Source organism: Oncorhynchus clarkii, chromosome 17 (genome assembly GCF_045791955.1).
Source record: "Oncorhynchus clarkii lewisi isolate Uvic-CL-2024 chromosome 17, UVic_Ocla_1.0, whole genome shotgun sequence".
Classification (NCBI taxonomy): Eukaryota; Metazoa; Chordata; class Actinopteri; order Salmoniformes; family Salmonidae; genus Oncorhynchus; species Oncorhynchus clarkii.
In genome coordinates this window covers 24,432,262-24,459,135 of record NC_092163.1, presented here as the reverse complement: position 1 = coordinate 24,459,135, position 26,874 = coordinate 24,432,262, and the positions used below count along the sequence as shown (strand labels likewise).

Here is a 26,874-nt window from a genome sequence, read left to right as displayed (position 1 = left end):
AAATGTTAGCAACACCTCTGCTTTTGCAAGATATGGTCACTCGTGTAACCAGGAGAGACCTCATTTAACACAATCAATTCATCAGGCTTGAGCCATGTTTCAGTCAGGCCAATCACATCAAGGTTATGATCAGTGATTAGTTCAGTGGCTATGACTGCCTTGGAAGTGAGGCATCTAACATTAAGTAGCCCTATTTTGAGATGCGAGATATCACAATCTCTTTCAATAATGACAGGAATGGATTAGGTCTTTATTCTAGTGAGATTGCTAAGGCGAACACCGCCATGTTTAGTTTTGCCCAACCTAGATTGAGGCACAGACAGTCTCAATAGGGATAGCTGAGCTGACTACACAGACTGTGCTAGTGGCAGACTCCACTAACATGGCAGAGTGGCTAACAGTCTGCTGCCTGTCCTGCACCCTGTCTCATTGTGGAACTAGAGGAGTTAGAGACGATTATCAATTTCCTCACTATACGTTACACAATGAAGCCACAATTCAAGACAATTTAATTTCCCCAATATTCTTGCCCCGGTATAGCCAAGTTGTACAAATGACATACAACCAGTGGAGGCTGGTGGGAGGAGCTATAGGTGGATGGGCACATTGTAGTGGCTGGAATAGTATGAAACCACATTTGACGCAGTTCCATTAATGGCATGCCAGCCCTTACAATGAGCCCATCCTTCTATAGTATAGCCCACCAGCCTCCTGTGCGTACAACGGTTGTGATACAATGGCGTTTTTCAGCACAAAAATTACAAGTGTTGTGAAGACAAATGGCTGGGTAAACATTGCATAAAAAAAACTTTCTAAAGTTAATTTGAAGAAGTAGTTCACTACATCCCAAACTACTGCTTGATAAATTATATCTAAATCTAAAATGTCTACCAATTGCAAGAACAGATCATGCTGGAGTCAGATGTTAAGTGTAATTTTGCCTATTAAAACAAAAACGGTTCCAAATGATAATTAGGCAGGTCTGACGCCAAAAAAGGAAATTGCCTACTTCACCTATATTTTATTTCCTTTAGCAAAGAAAGGGCCACCGTTTGTACAAACAAACCAATCAAGCATTACTTCATATACTGTATTGTTTTAATCTCGTCTTGAAAAATAAATTAACGATAATAACTTTAAACTGCAACAGAAGAAAATTAAGTTTACAAACATTCTTTGCCAGCAGGGGTGGAATTGCAGTGCTCAATGTAGATTACTTTACAAATGTATATAAAAAGAATTTATTGGACATACACAAATCACGAAAGCATTCATTTAAATACAGTAAACTGCACAGTGGCCTACCACGAAACCATTGTTCTCCCAGCTACAAAAAAGGTATAGAAAATGTATTTATATATGTATATTTCGTACACATGCCCCATTAGGGATGAGTAAAAAAAATAATAAAATAAAAAAAAACTGTACAAAACAGCACACATTGGCGGTAATGGTCTGGATGGAATAATTGCAACAGAATAAGAATAATAATTCTAATACTTCAATAGAAATACAAAATGATTCACCTTAAGAGCAGCTGGTTGAGAGATGTGGTGGGAGGTGGGAGAGTGACGCTGAACTAATAGGCAGGCTACAACTAGCTATACCGCGATCGGTGTGTAACTGTGTAGTCGCAAAACACCAATGACAAGTGTTAGTGAAAGAGAGCAGTGGTTGTTCTTACATTGATTAATATCCATTCACTCAGACAAGTAGGAAGGAAAACGAGAAAGATCTTAGAGAAGACGAGGAGTACATTGTAGCTTAAATAGTCCTCTAAACGCTGCATGTCCCAGACAACCACTAATAAAACTACTGAGCTGTAAATTGGCCCCGCTTAAATAAAACTACCACAAAATGTCCTGTCACTATAACAATAAATCAGTTTCCATTGGCTGGAGGGGGGGGAAGATGCATCTCACAAGACATCCAATCAGCAGTCTGATCAAAGAAAAGGAGGCGGGCTCATCCTTCTCCACACTGCCAACCGCTCGTAATGCCACCTTCTCATTGGGTGCCCAAGTTAAGTGACGAGCGGCTAGGACCAATTACAGAGGGTAAAGCTGTAAACGTTGGTTCTACGGGCGAGTTGACACTTAATGTGGGCAGCGGGTCTCCCATTTACTCTAACTTTCCGTACTGTGACAACGGCTCGCTCAGACAAGCAGAGACTTGACCACACTCAGCCTAATTTTATCCTCCATATAGTTATCGCCCAGAGGCTTCAACACCTGGGGAGAGAGACAAGAGTGGTGGGAAAGAAAATGAGAAGGAGGGGAAGACGTCAGATGAAAGGGAGGGGGAAAGGAGGATAAAACCAACAACTGGAGGTGGAGAGAAAGGAGCAAAGAAAGGAAAGCAAGCTTCATTTGTTTGTTCGTACATTCATCCATACCAAAAATGGAAATGGTGGCAGCTTATCATGAGAGCGCACACACTCCCCGATGTCACCCTACCCACCCTAAACCCCACAACATATGAGAAATCAACCATGAAAGTGCCAACCTGTATTCCACATTTGTGGTGCAAACCAGGTATAAAATGCAGTTTTTAAATACTAAACCAGCATGGCATGAGACCATGAGCTATCAAAAAAGAAAACATTTATATATGGTCCTAAAAATGGACACTGGAAACCAAGCGAAGGTGCTAGTTTTTCTTCTTGACATTGTTGTTGGAGGCCAGTCTCGTTCTCTGGGCCGTTATCAAGGAATCCAACGAGACTCGACTCCTCGCCACCTCAAAGAGTTTGGAAAAGATCTGAAAACAAGGCAAGGGAAGTATTGTGGAACGTGTTAATGACATTAGTAGTGACGTTTGAAGTTATTTCTGCCTCAGAAAAGGAGCCCTTTTCCCCTCTGGCCACCTCTTACCTTTCGTGGCGTCCTCTGTGGCAAGCACAAAGTTTTAAAAAAAAGATAAAAAGAGGGAAGACTAATTAGTGGGGAAAGTAGTGAGGGAGGTGTCCCAATTATCTTTCCCTCCTTCCAAAGTGTGCACTTGCACCCTCCCTCTCATGGATTTAACAATGGTTGAAACTCCCTCAAGCTAACTCTTACACCAATACATTTATTTTAAATCCATGGCGGGCGCACACATCTGGAGAAAGGGTAAAGAATCAGGGTGCAACCAGAGAGACAAAGGCAGATAGGGAACAAGGAAAGGGAAGAGATAGGCTGATGAGGAAAATAAACTTGATTTGGGAAAATTCTGGTTTGAGGGGGAGGAAAGAGAATCACATTCGGTCACATCCAAACAGGTTAGGAAAAGAACAGGACAAAGAGCTTGGGAGCAAACGCTCTCTGTAAAAGAGTAAGCAGGAGAGGGACATGGTGTGAGACAGGGAAAGGGAAGAGAGTGAGGGGGTAGAAAGAAAGAGTGAAAGGGAGGAACAGAAAAGAGAAAGAGGCATACATTAAAAAGGGAGATAAGAGGTGGTCAAATAGGAGTGAAAGAGCCCGAGCAAGAGAAACAGAACATGCATAATATTCTGACTGATCAAGAGATGTGCGGCAGTCATTTCTTCCCCCCCCACCCTCCACTCCCGGGTCACCCACCTGCTCCCACAGGGTCTCGGCCACCTGGTCGATGACACTGCCCACCTCGCGGAACTCGCCGGAATACTTCACATAGGCCCAAAGGCAGAGCGCAGCCAGTGCCACGCCCATAATGAGATTACACACCGTGGCCACTGTGTTGATACCCAGGAAGCCCGTGACCAGCGACGCCACGTACATGGCGAACATGACGGCGAAGAGCGTGGCGGGCGTGCGCGCAGCATAGAAGATGTTCTTGCCATCGTTGTGCTTGATGAAGTTCGTGAAGGCCTCGTCCAGCTCTGCTTCCAGCTGCTCCTGGTAGCACCGGCAGAAGTCCTCGCCGCCCATTTTCTTGACCGAGCGGAAGTGTTTGACCGCCACCTGCAGCAGGTTCGCGTGGCCGCGCTCCAGTTGATCGGGGGCCATGTAGGGCTTGTCGCCTCCGCACACCTGGGAGAAAGGAGAGTTCGCCATGAGGGACAAACATACTGCAACTCATTTACTTATTGAATATTCAGTGTTTTATAAGCCCATATGGGCTGGTCATCTGACAGATGCAAGACAATTTAATGGCAATTAAATCACACGCAATTCCAATCGCAAGTCAACCCCTAGCCTCTAAGTCTAGACACGTCTCTTTGCCACTCAGATGTGGGATGAATACAATACCGGTCAAAAGTTTTAGAACACCTACGCACTCATTCAAGGGTTTGTTTATTTTGTATTATTTTCTACATTGTAGAATACTAGTGAAGATATCAAAACTATGAAATAACACATGGCATCATGTAGTAACCAAAAAAGAAACAAATCAAAATATATTTTATATTCTTCAAAGTAGCCACACTTTGCCGTGAGAGCTTTGCACACTCTTGGCATTCTTTCAAACAGCTTCACCTGGAATACTTTACCAACAGTCTTGAAGGAGTTCCCACATGTGCTGAGCACTTGTTGGCTGCTTTTCCTTTACTCTGCGGTCCGACTCATCCCAAACCATCTCAATTTGGTTGAGGTCTGAGGATTGTGGAGGCCAGGTCATGTGATGCAGCACTACATCACTCTCCTTCTTGGTAAAATAGCCATTACACAGCCTGGACATGTGTTGGGTCATTGTCCTGTTGAAAAACAAATGATAGCCCCACGAAGCGCAAACCAGATGGGATGGCGTATCGCTGCAGTAGCCATGCTGGTTAGGTGTGCCTTGAAATCTAAATTAAATCAGACAGTGTCACCAGCAAAGCAACCCCACACAACCTCCATGCTTTAAAGTGGGAAAAACCTATGCAGAAATCATCCGTTCACCCACACCGCGTCTCAAAGACACGGCGGATGGAACCAAAAATCTCCAATTTGGACTTTGGACAGACCAAAGTACAAATTTCCACAAGTCTAATATCCATTGCTCGTGTTTCTTGGCCCAAGCAAGTTCTTATTGGTGTCCTTTAGTAGTGGTTTCTATGCAGCAATTCGACCATGAAGGCCTGATTCACCCAGTCTCCTCTGAACAGTTGATGCTAAGATTGGTCTGTTAATTGAACTCTGAAGGATTTATTTGGGGTGCAATAACTAATGAACTTATTCTCTGCAGCAGAGGTAACGCTGGGTCTTCCTTTCCTATGGCGGTCCTCATGAGATCCAGTTTCATCATAGCGCTTGATGGTTGTTGCGACTGCACTTGAAGAAACTTTAAAAGTTCTTGACATTTTCTGTATTGATTGACATTCATGTCTTAAAGTAATGGACTGCCATTTATCTTTGCTTATTTTGGCTGTTCACCAAATGGGGCCATCTTCTGTATACCACTCCTACCTTGTCACATCACAACTGACTGACTCAAACTCATTAAGGAAAGAAATTCCAAATTAATTAACCTGTTGAGTGTAGGGGGGCAGTATTTTGATGAAAAACATACCCAAATGAAACTGCCTATTTCTCAGGCCCAGAATATGCATATAATTGTCAGATTAGGATAGAAAACACTAAAGTTTCCAAAACTGTCAAAATATTGTCTGTGAGTATAACAGAACTGATATTGCAGGCGAACACGCTGTTTTTCCTAAAAGCTCTGTTCCATTGCCTGCCTTCGCGCCATTTAAAGGGATATCAACCAGATTCCTTTTCCCATGGCTTCCCCATGGTGTGAACAGTCTTTAGACAGTTTCAGGCTTTTATTTTGAAAAATGAGCGAGAAAGATCACATCGCGTCATTGTATGGCTGGGTGCCAGCAGCGTTTTGCATGCGCAACAGCTTGGAGCAGACATTTTCTCTCTCTCTCTTTCCTATTGAAGAAGCTACAGTCCTGCTTGAAATATTATTGATTATATATTGTAAAAATAACCCGAGGATTGATTATAAAAACGTTTGACATGTTTCTACGAACTTTACGGATACTATTTGGAATTTATCTGCCCGGTCGTAACCGCTCGAGCCTGTGGATTTCTGAACATAACGCGCCAACCAAATGGAGGTATTTTGGATATAGAAATAATCTTTATGGAACAAAAGGAACATTTATTGTGTAACTGGGAGTCTCGTGAGTGCAAACATCCGAAGATCAAAGGTAAGCGATTCATTTTATTGCTTTTCTGACTTCCGTGACCAATCTACTTGGCTGCTAGCTGTTTCTAATGTTTTGTCTGCTGAGAGAGATGTCCTTACATAAACAGTTGGTATGCTTTCGCCGAAAAGCTTTTTTGAAATCTAACACGCCAAGTGGATGGATTAACAACAAGCTAAGCTGTGTTTTGCTATATTGCACTTGTGATTTCATGAAAATTTAATTTGGCGCTCTGCAATTCAGCGGATGTTCACGAAAATGATCCCGGTAACGGGATGGGTGCATCAAGAAGTTAATTGAAAGGCATACCAGGGGACTACCTCATGAAGCTGGTTGAGAGAATGCCAAGAGTGTGCAAAGCTGTCATCAAGGCAAAGGGTGGCTATGTGAAGAATCTCAAATATATTTGGATTTGTTTAACACTTTGGTTACTACGTTATTTCATAGTTTTGATGTCTTCACTCTTATTCTACAATGTAGAAAATCGTTGTTTTTTAAAGCTTGAATGAGTAGGTGTTCTAAAAACTTTGACCGGTAGTGTACACTGAACTAAAATATAAAAAGCAACATGTGTTGGTCCCATGTTTCACGGAGCTGAAATAGAAGATCTCAGAAATGTTCCATACAAAGCTTATTTTGCTTAATTTCATGCAAAAATTAGTTTACATCCCTGTTAGTGAGTATTTCTCCTTTGCCAAAATAATCCATCCACCTGACAGGCGTGGCATATCAAAAAGAGGATTAAACAGCAATAATCATTACACAGTTGCACCTTGAGCTGGGGACAATAAAAGGCCACTAAAATGTGCAGTTTGTCACAACAGCACCACATACATCTCAAGTTGAGGGAGCATGCATTTGGCATGCTGAGTGCAGGAATGTCCACCAGAGCTGTTGCCAGTGAATTTCATGGTTATTTCTCTACCATAAGCAGCCTCCAACATTGTTTTAGAGAATTTGGCAGTACGTTCAACCGTCCTCACAACCGCAGACCACGTGTAACCACGCCAACCCAGGACTTCCACATCCAGCTTCTTCACCTGTGGGAGAGTCAGACCAGCCACCCGAACAGCTGATGAAACTGAGGAGTATTTCTGTCTGTAATAAAGTATTTTAATGGGGAAAAGCTCATTCTGATTGGCTGGGCCTAGCTCCCCAGTGGGTGGGCCTATGCCCTCGCAGTTCCACCCATGGCTGCGCCCCTGCCCAGTCATGTCAAATCTATAGATTAGGATCTAATGAGTTTATTTCATTTGACTGATTACCTTATGAACTGTAACTCAGTAAAATCATAAAAATTGTTGCATTTCTATTTTTGGTCAGTATAGATCAATACAGAAGAAACAACGTAAATGTGAACATCAGCACACTAGACTACACAGGAGTATACACGGGACTAAATCAACCAAATCCTTTCAGATCTACAAGGAGCCAGCGCATAGCTAGATGTAGGAGCTAGGAGGACACAACTTTGCTGAGAGCAAAAACAGAGCTGTTTCCGAGTTTATTTAGAGCCGTCTAATGAACATTGATGGTTAAATGGACAACAAAAAAAACTAAAAAAAGCTTTTCGACTAAATCAATCTTGAGTAAAATGTAGCTAGTAACACACGCCACAACTCATCCGCACAGATGAAAACGCTTCGACTGCTTTTATTAGTCAGTCATATGCTAAATTGGATGCTCAAAACAGAAAGTAATTGTTCAATTACCTGCTCCATGCCTTTGTTGTAAATGTCTTTTGCTCCTGCAACAGCTGCCAGGTTGTTGGCTTCAGCCGTTGCCTAGGTGACAGCGGGAGAAAGCAGAGGGGAAAACACAGCCGTCCTGAGATTAGGTTCCTTTGGTGCATCAACGTTCTCCTACATTCACATGAAATTCGACTCAAAGTTTTAAAGAGCCTATATGGAATACGTGTTGCCTCTGGAGGTATTCTTTAGCCAAACGGGCCCTCTAAATAGACAAATATTGGTCAGGAATGACTTCATAGGACAGAAATGGGCACAACTCCCCACACTCATGAGTAAAAGCATATAGTTTGCTAATCTCTCATTGACTAAGTAACTTAAAAAGGTTTCAAAAAGGCATCGGGATGCAATGAATGTTCATGGCACAATACATTTGGTCAACTACAAGTGAAAACATGAGAACGTTTCAGGGCTGTATTTACAAGAACATTTTGCAACAGAAAACAAGCTTTCTAAATTCAGGTAGTGCCTCCCCGTTTTACCCCCGTCTCAAACTATTCTATTCCATTTTGTGCCTACTGAACACAATCCAGTTATTTGTTAGGGGAATTTATCATTGACTATCTGGAGAGTGAACTACCTGTAACATTGACTTGGGATGAGGCAGCTCCTCCCCTTGGTATATTTTCATGTATGCCTGTGCCGAAAAAAAATAAACAAGCAACATTTGTTTCAGAAGAAGAAAATTAATTGAGGAAAGGTATAGGAGGAAAAAAGGGTATATAAAAGTTGAGGTATAGAGTAAATAAAATGTTATTGGTAACATACACATATTTAGCAGATGTTATTGAGGTTGTAGTGAAATGCTTGAGTTCCTAGCTCCAACAGTGCAGTAGTATCCAACAATACACACGAATCGCAAAGTAAAAGAATGGAATTAAGAAATATATAACTATTAGAACGAGCAATGTCGGAGTGGAATCGACTAGAATACAGTATCTACATGCATACTGTTTTACTCATTTTGTAAGCATTATTAAAGTGACCAGTGATTCCACGTCTATGTCCATAGGGCAGCATCCTCTAAGGTGCAGGGTTGAGTAACTGGCCTGGCTAATGATGGCAAGGCATAAGCTCAGAAGGAATGCTTGAAACAATCAACTTACTTTAAAATACTGTACAAGGTCTCGGCACGTCACTTTGGATCCTCCGATTTCTTTCTCCACCAAGTTCTCCGGGGACAACAAGATTGGCACTAGGTTGACTAGCTCAGTCTTGAAATCGTCATCAATATCTAGAGGGGGAGACAAGTGGGAAAATCATTCAAATCCAGACAGAAAATATTTACACAAGAAGCAATCTAATATCACACAGTCAAACTCTGTCGTTTAGTTAACCATTCTGCGATTCTCACTGTTAATAAACATCGCACGGGCGTTTCAACACAACGGTTCTTTATGTCATCATTTGATCTGATCTGATCAGTCAACGCCAATTTTTTTTCTAAAGTAATCTAGTATAATTTCTTATTAAAGGTCTGGACATTTTCCTTTTAAAAACACCACCAGACCTTAAATGCAACTATATAAAGGCAAATGTGTTGTTTAAGAACTTAGAAAAGGTGACCTTCGTATTGTAATAGATGGCATTTATGTAGCAATCTTTCCACAAGGGTAATTGAGCAACCTTTTCCGACAGCGTACCTGTGAGTCTGCCATCAAAGTTGGGGTTGGTGGCCACCTTGAGGCCGGGGTGGGGCAGGAGGAAGCAGCCAATGTTCGAGAAGCAGGAATGGATGTGCTTCCTGACATTCTGCAGCTCCTCGTGCTGGTTCTGTTTCACCTGCATACAGTGGAGAGACCCTTGCTTATTCAAGTAAATGGTTGGACAAATACAGTTCGAATTGGCCTGGTCTCAGATCTGTCTGCGCTAAAAACCCTGACGAAGGCAGCATAGCTGTCAGAGTGTTGGCATCTATTCCATCTATTCCTTCAGAACCCAAGTGTGCAGCCTTGTAGCTAGAATCACCTCTCCATGCGCTGTATAGCCTACTACTGGTCGTTGTCATGCCAATGTCAAGTGCTGTATAGCCTACTACTGGTCGTTGTCGTGCCAATGACCATAGGAGTTGGCAAGACTGCACAAACATAGGACACCAGGCTGTTTGAACAGCGGATGACGGTTTTTCGGATGACTGCCTGTCCTGGTTCACCAATTACTTTGCAGACAGAGTTCAGTGTGTCAAATCGGAGGGCATGCTGTCCGGTCCTCTGGCAGTCTCTATGGGGGTGCCACAGGGTTCAATTCTCGGGCCGACTCTTTTCTCTGTATGTATCAATGATGTTTCTCATGCTGCGGGCGATTCCCTGATCCACCTCTACGCAGACGACACCATTCTATATACTTCCGGCCCGTCCTTGGACACTGTGCTATCTAACCTCCAAACGAGCTTCAATGCCATACAGCACTCCTTCCGTGGCCTCCAACTGCTCTTAAACGCTAGTAAAACCAAATGCATGCTTTTCAACCGTTCGCTGCCTGCACCCGCATGCCTGACCAGCATCACCACCCTGGATGGTTCCGACCTTGAATATGTGGACATCTATAAGTACCTAGGTGTCTGGCTAGACTCTAAACTCTTCTTCCAGACCCATATCAAACATCTCCAATCGAAAATCAAATCAAGAGTCGGCTTTCTATTCCGCAACAAAGCCTCCTTCACTCACGCCGCCAAACTTACCCTAGTAAAACTGACTATCCTACCGATCCTCGACTTCGGCGATGTCATCTACAAAATTGCTTCCATCTACAAAAAGTTTGCTCAGCAAACTGGATGCAGTTTATCACAGTGCCATCCGTTTTGTCACTAAAGCACCTTATACCACCCACCACTGCGACTTGTTTGCTCTAGTCGGCTGGCCCTCGCTACATATTCGTCGCCAGACCCACTGGCTCCAGGTCATCTACAAGTCCATGCTAGGTAAAGCTCCGCCTTATCTCAGTTCACTGGTTACGATGGCAACACCCATCCGTAGCACGCGCTCCAGCAGGTGTATCTCACTGATCATCCCTAAAGCCAACACCTCATTTGGCCGCCTTCCGTTCCAGTTCTCTGCTGCCTGTGACTGGAACGAATTGCAAAAATCGCTGAAGTTGGAGACTTATCTCCCTCACCAACTTCAAACATCTGCTATCTGAGCAGCTAACCGATCGCTGCAGCTGTACATAGTCTATTGGTAAATAGCCCACCCATTTTCACCTACCTCATCCCCATACTGTTTTTATTTATTTATTTTTCTGCTCTTTTGCACACCAATATCTCTACCTGTACATAACCATCTGATCATTTATCACTCCAGTGTTAATCTGCATAATTGTAATTATTCGCCTACCTTCTCATGCCTTTTGCACACAATGTATATAGACTCCCCTTTTTTCTACTGTGTTATTGACTTGTTAATTGTTTACTCCATGTGTAACTCTGTGTTGTCTGTTCACACTGCTATGCCTTATCTTGGCCAGGTCGCAGTTGCAAATGAGAACTTGTTCTCAACTAGCCTACCTGGTTAAATAAAGGTGAAATAAAATAAATTTAAAAAAAATTAGAACGTGTGTAAGTGCTTTAGTTCCTGAAATGTCAGAGGTTAAAGCTCTTATTTTCTTAGAATGGAGCAAGTGAAAAAAATACGTACTTGTAATCTCTTCTCCAGGAAACTCTTCCCTCCCTCTAAGCCGTAAGAATGCTCGTAAGGGTAGCTCCAGTCTCTTATAAGAAACATTAAAGTCTGTTGTGGAAGTCAAGGAATAAATATTAAACAAGATACTACATGACTATTGATTTTTCACAAAATGTCAAGTAATGGCAGCCATATTGAATAAGACTCTAGAGATGCCCATTAGCTCCATCTCAATTACTTAAAAATCTCGTCATTATTATCCAATAAGAAAGGCATTGCATGCCGTTCATTCAGGAAAGGCAGCAGAGAAATGCGATTATACCTGAAATGGTTTCTCATAGATTTCCTCCAAGGCCAGCCTCCCATATTCAGTAAAGAGCTAGGTAGGGGGAGAAACAAAACGTCAGGCATAAAGCAGAGTAATACTCCACGTTCTTGTCAAAAAGGACAACAGTCAGTCGATCTATTAATAACAAGGAGCCGTCTTGCAGTGGACTGTTGCCGTCTAATAGGATAGTAACGTTAATAACACGCTTAATTTCAGAGTCGTCTGTTGAGTAGGTTTTAAAGAGGCTACATATACATATATAAATAACTTTTGCTTCTAGGGGTGCTAGAGTCAAAAGGGGTACACTTAGCATTTCAAACGTCCATATCTTTAACAAGGGAGAAAGCAGCTATATACTTCCATACAAGCGCTCTAATTGTGACCCACTTAAGTACAATAGTTCCAACTGCATGGTTGATCATCAAAGGAACATCATGTAGACATTTCCCCCCCCCGGAGGGCTGTGATAACCTCAAAGTAAAGATCCTTTTCAAGTTGTTTGTGGACTTCGACGTCCAAGGCAGTGTTGAAGATTGGATTGTTCTGGAAGGGGGACTTAACAAACATGGACACACACAAACCTGGAGATGTTGAAGGTCGTCTTCCTGCACATTCTGAGACAAGTTGTAAACCTAACGGGTGACAAAACATCAACCTGATGTCGGCATTGAAAATGTGATCTATCACTGTTTTGCATGAATTGAAAAGTTGGTACAGGGAAAGTCTGGTATTCAATTACAGTCTAGAACTAGCACATGACAGTATAACTTCAACTGTTTATTTAGCATGCAATAACATGCACCAAGTCTCGGGGAAAAAAGCCAATTTTTCAATCCAGATACTTACTGGCGAAAAGGGGGATAGGTAGAGTGGCATTCCTCATACAAACAGCCTAGAATCACCCAGTTCCCTACTATTATTTGTTCAATACTGGCAAATGTAACACACACACATTGTAGATCTCCCCTACTTCTTTGAGCAGTGAACACCTTCATATAAAGGGTGCACAATACTGTGAGGGGGAGCGTCATACCTGTACAGAGCTGGTCATGGTGCTCAACGCAAACAGCGTCGCACAATCTTTGATGGTCGATTGGCTGTCGAAAGCCCCCTGTGTGTCGATTAGAAGAACAGCAACCTGCAGGGAAAGGATCAAATCAATGAATAAGTCGCATTCTTTACCAATATCAAGGGGTATTAAATCAGTTGAATTAACCAATGGACAACTGGAAATCTTAAACAGTGTCTTTTAAAGGGACATTGCACTCCAAAAATCAAAGTTCGGAAATCTGTTTTGGAAATCCAGCTATATGCCGCAATCCAAAATTAATCGAGACAACAAATGGCATATAATTTCCACATTTTACTCGTGGTGTTTGATATGGACTCATCTTGATTGTTTTAGCGGTCTGAAAATATCAAACAAACTTTGATTTTGGAGTGCAAAGTCTTAACAATTCAAACCTTAGTTGGTAGAAAACGTGTGCCCATCCAAGGGAAAAGAGACTTTGTATTTACCTTGCTCCCGTCTGGCTTGTCCACCACAAACACCTCGCTCCAGGCCAGGATGCCCGTGGTCTCCCTCTCGCAGCCACCCCGCCAGGTGAAGCCTGTCAGTGGCTCCTCGTGCCCACCCAGCCAGGAGCAAGATGTCTGAAGAGGAAGAAGACACATCAAAGCAGGAGATTGGCAATCATATGAGCCATGTAGCTACAGTACCACGACTCTCGTTGGCTGAAACGGTCCTCACAGGCCCTGCCCAGAAACAACCTCTAGCCATTTTCCCTAGACAATTAATGTAAACCTGAACGGTATAAGCGAACAATATGGTCAAGGCCCTACCAAGCCTATTAGAGGGCAAGAAATACTACCATCTCCTACAGTACCTGCTTAGACCCATCAGATGTATTCCAGATATCCTTGAAGTGTCTAGAAGCTAGATATTTTTTCTCTGGACCCTACTCTCATATTGAACAACCCTAACCCAGGCCCTCCTGTTTGTTAGCATACCCGAGTGGCATATTGATGGCAATCCCCGCTCAAACCTTGAGGGCCACACACACAAAAGCAGCCTTTATGCCTGGAATAAAGTTCTTGCAAAAGCGGGCCACAGTCCCAAGCATTGTGCGCCCAAAAATCAGCTTTAAGCACAGCTCAAATGGATTACGGTCACCCCCCCTAAACAAGTTATGAACAGCAAACAGGTTTAGCAAGTTGTGGCAGAAATCCTGATAAGTTTACTCCCTAAGCATCCAATGAATGGAGTGAATTAATTCCTCACAGCTCTTAGTTTCACTGACTGAAAAATATGAGGACAATGTTTTCCAACTCAAGATAAGTATCTCTGGTTGGTTGTGTGATTTCATCTAATGAGCTGTTTGAAGTCCATGTAAACATGTTCTAGCAGATGTCCCAAAGCACCGCCAGGTAGCCCAAAGCACCGCCAGGTAGCCCAAAAGGCAATATTTTCAATAAGTGATACTGGATCATTTCACAGCGCATCTGCAGAAAATAGCTCTTCAATGCGGCGAAACACCACAGGTCATAAAGCACTCAGACACAAAGTTCACCAGACATGTGACATGAGCTGTGCTCCAGTTCTCACAAGGGTTTGACAATGGGTTTTCTCCGGTCGGGGCAAGTAGGCCAGAAGTCTACTGGTCAAGTGAATTTCTACTTGGAAATCCACTGGCGTCTATCTACAAAAGCATGAGTTTACTATCAACAAAAAACAGGCGAGAGTTAATGTTGAACCTTGCCTCATATTCTAGTATGTTCCAGACTGGCAGGTTGAGGGCCACTGTGTTTGCATTCTAACCTGTGTATTTCCATACCTGGTGGGTCAGAGCAGGTGTGTGGTCAGTATAGGCTGCACACAAACACGCATGCGGCCACTTAATGTGTTGTGAAAAGTGTTTTAAATTGTATTTGCCTTAACTTCTTGAGGGCCGGGGGCAGTATTCGGAAATTCGGGTGACTGACATACCCAAAGTAAACTGCCTGTTACTCAGGCCCAGAAGCGGTCTGTGATTATAACAGAACTGATATGGCAGGCGAAAACCCAAGGAGAATCCATCCGGAAATTATTATTATTATTTTCTTTTTAGGTGTCTGCCCATTCAAATCCTTGTTATTGGGATAGTCAGATTGCAGTTCCTAGGGCTACCACTAGATGTCAGTCTTTAGAAAGATTTTCAGGCGGTTTAAAAAAATGAGCTAGAATTTGTTGTTAGTCTAGGTGGCTCCCATTTTGACTGTAGTATTGTGTCGCGCGTGGATGAGGGCGCGCGCACTTCGTTATTTATCTCCGGTAATGAACATACTATTTTCCGTCTTAAATTTGATTGTTTATTTACATATTAGGGTACCTGAGGATTGATCAGAAACGTTGTTCGACTTGTTTGGACAAAGTTTATTGGTAACTTTTGGGATTCCATTGTACTGAATCAAGTGCGCCAACTAAACCGACTATTTTGGGATATTAAAAAGGACTTTATCGAACAAAACGACCATTTGATGTGTAGCTGGGACCCGTGGGATTGCAAACAGAGGAAGATCTTCAAAGGTAAGTGATTTATTTTATCGCTATTTCTGACGATTTTGTATTTTGAATTTGGCGCACTCCGTTTTCACCAGATGTTGTCGAATTTGATCCCGGATAGGGGGCAGTATTTTCACGGGTACGCTTTTCATCTGGACAAGGTAAACTGCCTGCTACTCAGGCCCAAAAGCTAGGATATGCATATAATTGGTAGTATTGGATATAAAACACTATGAAGTTTCTAAAACTGTTAGAATAATGTATGCGAGTATAACAGAACTGGTTGTAGAGCACAATCCAGCCAGGGAAAAAAAATTGAGGTCACTGTTTTCCAATGGTTTTCTAATGGAGACCTGATTTATTGGGGCCCAGACTGCAGTTCCTATGGCTTCCACTAGATGTCAGTCTAGAAATTGTTCTGTGTTTCTCTTTGAGAAATGAAGTAGGGCTGTTAACGGGATTTCCATACTAAGATGTTAATGTTGCTGGTCCCCAGGAAGAGTAGCTGGAATCCTTAATAAGGACTAATTCTACAACTTATTCTACATGTAACGATGTATGCCTATGTACATATACTACATAAGCCTGTGTATATCCTCTCCTGGTTCTAGGTCACATGTATAACAGTCCTGGTTATACATATAGGCCGGTGTGTTGAGAGAAATTACATATTTACCTGATTTGTTTGATATTAAATAGTTAGCAATTAATACTTAAATAAGAAATAATTTCTATCCTGTTAGTGTCTGTTTTTTAAACATTTTTATTTTACCCCCTTTTATCCCCAATTTCGTGGTATCCAATTGTTAGTAGTTACTGTCTTATCTCGTCGCTACAACTCCCGAACGGGCATGGGAGAGACGAAGGTCGAAAGCCTTGCGTCCTCCGAAACACAACCCAACCAAGCCGCACTGCTTCTTAACACAGCGCGCATCCAACCCGGAAGCCAGCCGCACCAATGTGTCGGAGGAAACACCGTGCACCTGGCGACCTGGTTAGCGTGCACTGCGCCCGGCCCGCCACAGGAGTCGCTAGTGCGCGATGAGACAAGGATATCCCTACCAGCCAAACCCTCCCTAACCCGGACGACGCTAGGCCAATTGTGCGTCGCCCCACGGACCCCCCGGTCGCAGCCGGCTATTTTTGCAATAATTAATCAACATTAAATATAGATGATTGTTTGAAGAAATGACACTCGATTAGAATATTCCACCACAGTGTAGCTTTACATGTATAGTATGACAAGCTTTCATCTAGCCTCACCTTGTTGTACACAGGGCCTAAAATAAACACCCGCATCTAGATTTTGACAGTAAGATGTCAATTTCACCAGTCACGTTGGCGGGTGGTCAGGGCTCCAGTGCGAGCGCTGGCACAGGCATAAAAGGTCTAATTTACTTGAAACGAAAGTCTACTGAAGTGAGACTTTGTCCTTGTGTTTCTTGGCTATTTACATTGTTAGGTAGGTTGTTTTTCAAATGTTTGAATTTCAACTGCTAGGGAAGAGAAGACAACAGCTACTAGTCAGACTCAATCTCACAGGCAGAAAGTCACATTACCAAGGTAACCTGTGTACATTTGTCTCATCTGATATTTTTGGTTTTAAAAAAAACGCAGGGTCACAAACATATGAAATATACCACATTACTTCTTACTAGTAATACATATGTTTTAGTAACATTACAAAGCACGCGCAGCCATTTTAATGGGTTGTGTCATTTCAGAGAAAACATATTTTGGGCTGGTCAAACAAAATCTGGCCACAGTGACTGGTGGACCAAGAAGTGAATTTTAGGCCCTGATTTTAGGCCCCTCATGTAGCCTGTACAAGGAAAGCCTGTGTATAACCTCACCTGGTTGTACATGAAGCGCAGCATGAAGTCCAGCAGGAAGGACTTGCCCTTGCGGAAGGCACCGGCCACCGACACCACCACCACGTTGAGGTCGCGCACATGCTCCTGCAGCAGGATGCGCTCCAGCGCCGCCTCGTCCAGCTCAAAGGCGTGGTCGTCCTCGTGAGCCACAACGATCTGGACCGGCCTGGCCGACAAGGCCTCTTCCTCATCTTCCTCCGACAACAGGACCTCCTCTTCCTCAGGGCTCATCTTATGAGGCACACCCTCCACCCCATGCTCACCTGGTAGAGATGTTTAGAATCATTAAAGGGAAGATCCTCAATTCATAGAGATTGTCCATCCTCAAATCAGAGTTTGTTAAACATTTTCAAACCTGAAAGTGGTTACTGGTTAGATAAAGTGTATATTGCACAGATACCTGCATGTGCCTACTAGTTCACCCACAATATAAATTCAACTGTGTTACTTTAACTTCATTTTCGGGGCATATTAATCCATTACGCCATCTTTTTCCACTCGTTCTGTGCGTGATTTCCTGCAAGACAGCAAGTCTGGGACCGGTTGGGTCGGAGGGTGAGGGCTAGGGCCATTTCCCCCAGAAATGTCCGGGAACTTGCAGGTGCCTTGGTGGAAGAGTGGGGTAACATCTCACAGCAAATAAATGCAGTTGACAGTGAGAGGACGTTTGTGTTTTTGCTGAGTGTACACACACACACTTTTTTCCCCAGAACATTAACTGTGTGTAGGTAGATGTGGAAAGATTGATACAAATGATTTGTTGCAAGTTGGGGGGGTTTCACACCTGGCTTGGCTATTAGACAATTTTTAAAGGTTAAAGTAAAGGTTGAATAGTGTTTACTGCGCCTGGGACATCAATGATTACACATTGTAACTATGCAATATACTGTTCAGCTAATGGCCCATCCTGCTATGCTTGTGAAAAACTAATACTTTTCCACATGTTAAAGATTCCAATTGATAGTATTTTTTTGCAACAATCGGCCCCAACATCAATTAGTACATTTGGGCACAGTCGATAGCATACTGGGCTTCGGACTAGAATGTTGAGGGTTCGAAACCCGCTCCCTGCCTATTTCAGTACATTATGTCATCTTAGAGTAAATATCCTGGATTGTTACTCCCATCTCATTCATCGTCCTCTTCCATGTGTCATTCTTCGCCTGAGTGGCTTGTTTGTGGGCGTGCTGGCAGGATGTACTGTTTTTTTTTATTCTGTATATATGAATTACAAATCAGCCTTTACTTAAATCATGTTTCTAGTCTATTGCATAGTTACAATGTGTAATCATTGATGTCCCAGGCGCAGTAAACACTGTTGAAGTGTATAATTGTAATAGATACATGCAGACACAGCATCATTCAAAGAATGGAGTTTGATACTCCCGGTATTGGATATGGCTGAAACTTGCCAAACTTTGACAAAAACAATATGCACAATCGTTTGTCTCTACATTAACTAACATTCCTCTCAATTGTACATTTTTTGCTTGACTCGTTATAATTACTTACATTTGCTTCCTCCGTAATGTTTTGTCAGCCATCTTTGCTGAAGAAAGTCACCATGGAAGGGTGGCTCGCATCAAATTTGTCATTGGAACCACTCGATATGATTGGATATATAAAAACCTTGGGACCCAAAAGCATAACGAGTGCTCCAACTCCCCCTTGCGGTGGTCTGGAGCAATGAAGCAGTGATGCTGGGTACCTCTAAGTCCCGTGGTGTGAGCTCGAAACTTTTAAAAGAAGGAACCCCTGTACTCTGCAGTGAACCCGATCAAGATGCCCGGATGTCAAAGGGTTTCGTTCTCAAAATGTTTGGAGTGTTAGCTAGCAGCGAGTTGGTGTCTGTCTGCTTCCTGTTTCTCTACGGTGTGGTTTAGACAGGTAGTCTATGGTATGAGAGGTAGTCTACGCCAACTCCGATCACACCAGTAAGGTTCTTGAAAGAGATGAAAATAGTTTAATTTGTTGGAACCTTCTCTTTAAAACAGCAGAAACAGCAGACTGCAGTCATAACAATAATGGGTCCCAGTCATAAGTCACAAGTTTTGATGTCAAAAGTTTTTGAATTCAGACATGTCAGCATGCCAAAGCAACAACATTCAAGTCAAATGATACAAGAGCAGTAATCATGAGTAGGCCTAAATGACAATCTATTCATGATTCATTTGATGGATGCAATTCAATGAAGTTGAACTACAATATAGGCTGATGTTCTCTGAAGAGTTGAGCTACTCTTTGGGTGAAACAGAGCTGAAAGAATACTGTCTGTACCACACACTCACTGAAACAGGAAACAAAAAACAAAGTGGCCGGAACTGGGTTGACAAGTTTGCGAATGGGTAAGAAACAAACACTGGTTAGAGCAGTTAGGACACACACACCTAGCAGGCAGACTGTGCAGCCCTGCCAGCGCGACATCAACTCGGCCTCCCCAGCCCAATTGTTTCATTAATAAAGTCTGTGGGCTCTGGTTCGGTTCCCCCTGTCCTTTCAAGGACAGTTAGCCCATTGGGGGGGGGGCATAATGAGGGGCACACGCAGCCACCCTCATCACATTACAGTAGATGACACTGCAGTTAATCGCCAGCCAGTCAGGGAGAATGCAAGACAAATAAAGCCCCCGTCGTTTCAATAGGATCAGCACAACGAGTGCGACATTTAAGGGGGTTTAAAGGCAAAGCAACCAGTCATGTGCTAATTGCTATGCTAATTTAACAACTTGATAGACATCTACACAACAAGCAACTGTTCATATCCATGGCCTTGACTGACCATGACTGATGGGGGGGGGGGGGGGGGGGATTTGACCACCATGACCGGACCCATTGTATATACTTAATATGGGCAATAAGGGTGCTTGACTGGGCACCTCAATGGGCATCTATTAGGCTTAAAATAAATACTAGTCTTAGACCAGGTCAATCAATCAAAACGCATAAGTCTCAGAGTCCCAGAGCACAGCAGGTAACATCCGGACAATTCCGACAAACCTAAACTTGGACTAAAAACCACATTCAATGGAGAATCCTGTGGCCAGAAAATGTCTGTAGAGGCATAGGCCGACTCCTAGCGCAGCACCAGAATGGGCATCCACAGCCGTGGAAGGTTCAAAGTGTGCACAGGCCTTCGTTCGTGACCAGCACTAGCTAAACGCACCTGGAGTCGCATTGTTACAACTGGAATGAACAGAAGCCCGAACACACGGCAGCCCTCCCGGAAACCTAATCTAGAGTAACGGCCAGAGGATGACCATTCACAATGTCTCCATCTGGCTAGGCTGCATTCCAAACTTGAAAACTTCACTAGCCTCTGTCGCAGTCTACTCCACCTTCAGAGATCTGAAAGGACTGAATAGGTTTAGGCCTATGCCATAGCTGGCTGGGCAATATGGCTTTCAGATTATAAAGGGATTTGGAAGATGGACTGAAAAGGGTTAGCAGAGGGAAGGAGATTTGAGATGGGAGTCGACACAGTTTCATAAAACTGGTGAACCCATTGGTTCTAACAGTAGAACAAACCACCTATGAGGATAAAAGTGCCCTTGGCCAAATTAGAAGCTGAAGGTCAACGCTGCTGGGAGGAGCGAGTGATGAACGATTTGACTAAGTACAGGATCAGAGCGAGTTCTCATGGCTGAGGACGACTTTCTGCATTATTTAGAGCGCTTTAGTCATATACCAACGTGTCATCATGCCAAACGTCAGGGGACCAGCCAAGATGGGTGACAAAAGAAGAGTCAACTAGAAGGTGCTTTTTTGAGCTCTCCTAGCGGTGCCGTTGAGGAACTACAGCAAGCACACTGGTTGTGTGGAACAACGCCTGCAGCCCCACCCTCACGCAATTACCGTTTACGCAACCCAAAAAACGTCTCATTATAAATATCGCATTTTGGGTCAGGTGGGCATAATTTGAACGCTTGTTCTATTGCCAAGTTCTAAAATAAAAATCTTAGTTTTAGGCTTTCACAGGGCAGCTCAGAGAAACCGATCGTCATTTCAGTGCACATAGAAAGGAGTCATGCGCGCATTCAGTAGTGACAAGGGCAAGAAAATAAATAGCTATAGAGTTACATTATTTGAACATACATCATATCGTTTTGATATTGCAGTATTATTTTTTGCACTAGTTGGCTGTATCTTCACCAAAACTCCAGTATACTTCCTTCATAGCTTATTGCCATCTTTTTAAATAGAGAACCAATTGGTTTCCAACACTTATTTCCATGACTGATTTTCTCATGGTTCCCTAGTCCCTCTGCAGCAGACATATGGTGATCAATAGCCTGTTTAGTAAGTCGCAATAAAAATCACCGTATAGAATCTCAATACATATCATATCGGCACAAAAGTATCACGATAATATCGTGAGGTCCCTGGCAATTCCCAGCCCTAGCATTCAGATGAAAAACAAGCTCACTGTTCAGAACCACCCAGGGTATGACGCCATGTCATCATGTAACTGTACATCAAACATAGCGATCATAAACACTGACACTGTATATGACATGTTTCATGATACGGGAATGTGAAGTGCACATTTGGATTCTCGGGTGTTTGGCCGAAATGACATCAGTGGCATGTAGTATTATAGCCTAATCTTCAACATCGCATCTTTCAAAATACAGTTTTTACAGAATTTCCCTCAGACAACAAAACATTTGCAAAAGTCGCCCAAATAGTGGGAGGGACGGGAACAACTTCTCTCGTGCGGTGCTCAAGTTCAGAATGGCAGTCAGTCAAAACACACAGTGCTTTTGGTGAAAAAAAAATATGAAAAAAAGATCAGTCTCCAAATATGCAATTTTCAACCCCTATGCGGGTACGAGTGTAAAGGGTTAAGAGGGATTTGGAGAAGTCCAGGTGTTCTATTGGTCGGTGTAGATTAGGGACGTGCATCATTCCCCTTCAAGATGATTTGATATGCATCTAGATACATGGGCTCTGATACAGGAACGAGACGTTTTAATTTGAAATGATTCGGTGCGATTAGAGAAAAACCTAGTCGATGCACTAACACATTCATTTTCCATTCAAATGTATTTTTGTTATTATTATTTAATTGGCTGCTGATGCAGCTCATGAGCTGAATCTGTGAGCTGACGTGTGTGTATAAATGATGTAGGTCTATGGTGTAAGTGTGCATCGTGAATTATGTATGATTATAGCGTATGAACCATCTAGGCACCTGATCTGAGCCATAAAAGGAGATTAGGCATCTACCACCACACTACCACTGTCAGATTAGGGGGAGCAATTTAGTCTTTTTTTGTTGCTCCATTTTGGTTCTGAAATCACCCACTAATTAACTTCTCATTTTTGCAGATTAAGTGTTTGAGCTAGTAGTGAATGAATATTTATCATTTACAAAAAAAGCTATGACATAGCCAATGAATATATAGCGCAACTTGGATTTCACCCCATCTCAAAATCAAATTGTTTAGACCGTTTGGAAGTTTAGTGAGCTTACTTTCTCGCCTTGCTGCTTTGGCTATGCAGAGTGCCTCGCAAAGTGATTGCTGTCTAAGTTATGAAAAAGGTCAACGTTACCCTGTATATCTAAAAATGACTATATACACAGATTGCTTAATGCAAAACTACCAAAACTTTGCTGATGGTGAACCTGAACAATCTAAATAAAATTAAGCCCTGTTCAGCAGGTAACTCATCTAGCTATAGGCTGCGTCTACAGTAGCTTACTACACAATGTTCAACAGAGCATAGATCATTTACATAGGTTGTCACTAAATATTGCGCAAGCCATTTAGCATTAAATGCTGAAGATGTGCAAGATCAGGAACCGGCCAACTACTATACGTTGGTCAGCGTGCAAAACTGGGCACAGTTTGACTAGGCTACTGATCATCCCTGGGGTTGTTTGGCATGCAAAATTACTTTTAGATCAATGACTGTCAGCACAGTTACATGCTTAGTGCGATACTGAAGGAGAGGACCGATCAGTTATCACAAAACAGGAGGACTTTTCAGAAGGTAGAAAAGTAATGAGCAATAGAAAGTGAATCGGTTAATTATAACATTCAAAAATCTATTTTCTGACCAATGCATGCTACATTTGGATCGGTTTTGAGACTGATCCAAATGTCTTAGCGTAAACATTTGAATCAGTGAATCGTGACAAACCTAGTGTAGAGCGGGACTGGTTTTGTGAGCTTTGGAAGCGTGCCTCAAGCCCTTTATCCAAAGGGCATCAATCAAAACGCATCAACACCAGAGAGAGTTGTCAAGGTGGGGAGAAAAAGTACAGGAGGGATACAGTGGTGGCAGTAAACTCTAGGGTGCTGCGCAACTACTGAACAGCAGTCGTCGCCACAAATCTGAGAAATCCATAATCAAATACCATAAACATGAAGCAAGATATTGGGCAAGATGAGACCTATAACCCGTATTACATCTCAACATCAGAGAGAAAAAAGAAAAAACGATCTAGGCTAGAGTTCAATGGCACTTCAGATGTGCTGGCATGACTCCCTGCCAACAGTCTAGAGGAATCAACCATTCTTAATATGTTAGCTATGACGTATTATTGGGACATCCCTACCCTAAAACACTAACCTTACCCACTTTAAAAGTTAAACGTCAATGGGGTAGGGACGCTAATCTGTTAATCCAAACGAAACCATAGGTCAAATGGAGCTAACCTAGGCCCTGAAATGTTGTTCACTTAGGCCAATGTTCTCTGGCTCACTTAAGCACTCTGTTCAGATGCATGCGAAGATACCAGTGTAGGCCAAAGTTGCAGACATTGCTCTCGTTCAGTTTTCTATTTTCCCTACTAATAGTTAAGGTTAGGATTATGAGAGGGGAAGCTGATCCTAGTCAATAAAATGCATTTATAGAGCCCTTTTTCCATCAGCCGATGTCACAAAGCACTGTACAGAAACCCAGCCTAAAACCTCAAACAGCAAGCAATGCAGATGTAAAAGCACGGTGGCTAGGAAAAACACCCTAAAAAGGCCGTTACATAGGAAGAAACCTAGAGAGGAACCAAGCTCTGAGGAGTGGCCAGTCCTCTTCTGGCTGTGCCGGGTGGAGATTATAACAGAACATGGCCAAGATGTTCAAACGTTCATAGATGACCAGCAGGGTCAGATAATAATCACAGGTTGTGCAACAGGTCAGCACCTTAGGAATAAATGTCAGTTGGCTTTTCATAGCCGTTCAGAGTTAGAGACAGCTGGGGCGGTAGAGAGAGAGTCCAAAACAGCAGGTCCAGGACAAGGTAGCACGTCAAGTCAACAGGTCAGGGTTACATAGCCGCAGGCAGAACAGTTGAAACTGGAGCAGTAGCATGACCAGGTGGACTGGGGACAGTAAGGAGTCATCAGGCCAGGTAGTCCTGAAGCATGGTCCTAAGGCTCAGGTCCTCAGAGAAAGAGAGAGAAAGCAAGCCATCCTAGAGCCAGAGATCTCTTCCGTCAGCAGTTGTCCACTGAGACAGCAGTGTCAGAGATACATGCCATGTTAGGATGATGACGGGACTCCCTTTTTAAGAGGCTGTGCCTTGCAGTGATGCAACTCACACACCTGGAACTCGCCTCAGTCAAGTACAATTTATTGCTAGTCAGTAGACAGTCTAAGCACACAAATTAAAGCATACTCTGTCATTACTGCAGGGGGGGTATGTTGGTTGAGAGAGTAAGCTAGGCTAAATGCCTACGCCAACTAAGCTAGCTAGCTCATAAAATGTTTTCCAATAGGTGCAAAAGCTTGGCCTAGGTCTTAAAGGTGGAAATGGGGAGAAAATTGGATAGGACATTTTTTATTGGACAGCCAGACAGAAGACTGTAGCCTCAAGTTGCCTATAGAAACAGGCTCCTGCCCTATGGTCCATCCTAGCGCAAGCCTCGGACAAGGCTTAGCCTACTTCTTAGACAGAGGAAAAAGATCCCAATAATAGCTTTGCTATTGCCATCCTCTTAATCTCCCATGCTTGGATGGATGGTCAGACAGTTCTCTCCTTGTAAAGGAACATTTCTATTCCTAACAATTCCATGAAGTTTTAATTCCTACACCTCTGACCTTGGCTCATTTCAAGAAGTCCAAATTAAGAAGTCCAAATTAGCAGAAACAATTTAAAGGGATACTTCAGGATTTTGGCAATGAGGCCCTTAATCTACTTCCCCAGAGTCAGATGAACTTTTGGATACCATATATATTTTAAAATATAAATATATGTTCGTTTGAAGGAAGTCGCTATTACAATTACTAGCTAACATTATCACAATGACTGGAAGTCTATGGGTATGTGCTAGCCAACTAGCTAGTTAACATTGGCTCACAAAACTACCTCTAACTTCTTCATACTGGACACAGATAAAAATGGTATCCACGAGTTCATCGGACTATGGGGAAGTATCCGTTTAAAACATGAGCTCGAGCCCCCCCTCTCCTCCATTCAACCATGCAATCCCATGGTATGACTGGCTAGGTCAATGTTCGAAAACACACCATGTAGAATAGACCCTAGACTTGTGCAGCAAAGCAGCAGGAACAGCTGCTGCAAGTAAACACACTTGTTCTCGAGGGCTTAGTGGAAGCAGTGAAAGTGTAATGGCCTACTTCAATGCTTGTTTGTATGCAGTCAGTATTGAAACAGTTAATGATACAGTAGTTGGCAAGCTAAAGTATCACAAGTACGCACAGTATTCCAACATCATCGATGGTGAACTGGCTAGGCAAATTAGCTAGCTAATCCTCTTGAGAGGTTGCGTAAGAGAGAAGACCAGCAACTATAGCAGCTAACTAACGTCTAGCTGGCCAAATTAATTCCAAGTAGGCAAGACAGTAGACTAACTGCAGTAGACTAACGTTAGAGCATAGGGTCCTTGGCCTCTTTACCTTCTAATAAACCTTTAACAGGTTAGCAAGCTATCCACCTAAATTAGCTAGCTAGCTACACAAAACACTTATGCAACTCGTGTCATCCTGTACTTAGGCAGATCATTCATTTTAAACTAGGCAATAATACTAGCTATCTAGCAGTCTAGCTAGCAGTCTATCTAATAATGGCATTGACACCTGAAGAGTACCGTTAGCTTTGACATAAGGTAGATCATGCCTTCACATACTGCACAGTACCAATGTTGGCTAATGGGTAGATCGCTAGATAACAAAACAATTAGATTAGCTGTATTTACTAAAACTAGCAAGTAAGACCAAAAAAATGGTCAGCCAGCTAACATCAATTAGCTAGCTAGCATTACAAAAAGAAACACCCAGCTTATTGTGTAGCGCTAACTTATTATTAACTGCTAGCTAGCTTTGACTTTGTTTGACCGAGACATTTTGGATATCATATTTAGTTTGACACAATCAAGACGTTAATGTTAATTCATTTTTTTTTCTCGCAAAATGTAAAGGTGATGTTGAATAGGAAACGAATAATGGGATGGGATGCTCTACACTGGAACTCGATAGCATTCCCTCGTCCATGACAACGTTAGCTCAGAATAAAAATAACAGGGCTATTATCGTCAATCCCACAAAACAACCTAATTGTATTCATGTTTCCATATCACTTACTACCTAAGGACAAATAATACCTTCGCCGAAAATGCTGTTTTTGCAATTTTGCGGAGAGTGATTCCGATGCTGCAACCTGCTCTCCTCCGCCATCTTGACCCGTTGAAAATAATCAAATTCAGTT

General features: G+C 42.7%; 1 protein-coding gene across 4 annotated transcripts; it reads right to left on the bottom strand.

Moving 5' to 3' along the window:
* Positions 1 to 1,084: 1,084 nt before the first annotated feature.
* LOC139370579 (atlastin-2-like) lies at positions 1,085 to 26,874 on the bottom strand. 4 transcript variants are annotated; one of them, XM_071110155.1, is made up of 14 exons: positions 26,771 to 26,848; positions 17,185 to 17,468; positions 13,309 to 13,443; positions 12,824 to 12,928; positions 12,372 to 12,422; positions 11,785 to 11,841; positions 11,478 to 11,570; positions 9,489 to 9,627; positions 8,952 to 9,079; positions 8,426 to 8,482; positions 7,810 to 7,881; positions 3,558 to 3,989; positions 2,874 to 2,888; positions 2,647 to 2,760 (listed from the first exon to the last, which is right to left on the bottom strand). In XM_071110155.1, the coding sequence occupies exons 1-14, from the start codon at positions 26,841 to 26,843 to the stop codon at positions 2,650 to 2,652; spliced, it is 1,752 nt and encodes a 583-aa protein (XP_070966256.1). In that variant the 5' UTR covers positions 26,844 to 26,848; the 3' UTR covers positions 2,647 to 2,649. The 4 variants fall into 4 exon arrangements, 3 of the variants coding, with proteins under 3 accessions (XP_070966257.1, XP_070966256.1, XP_070966258.1); XR_011627148.1 differs by having other exon boundaries at positions 2,680 to 2,760; positions 2,874 to 3,302; XM_071110156.1 differs by lacking the exon at positions 2,874 to 2,888 and having other exon boundaries at positions 1,085 to 2,760; positions 26,771 to 26,874.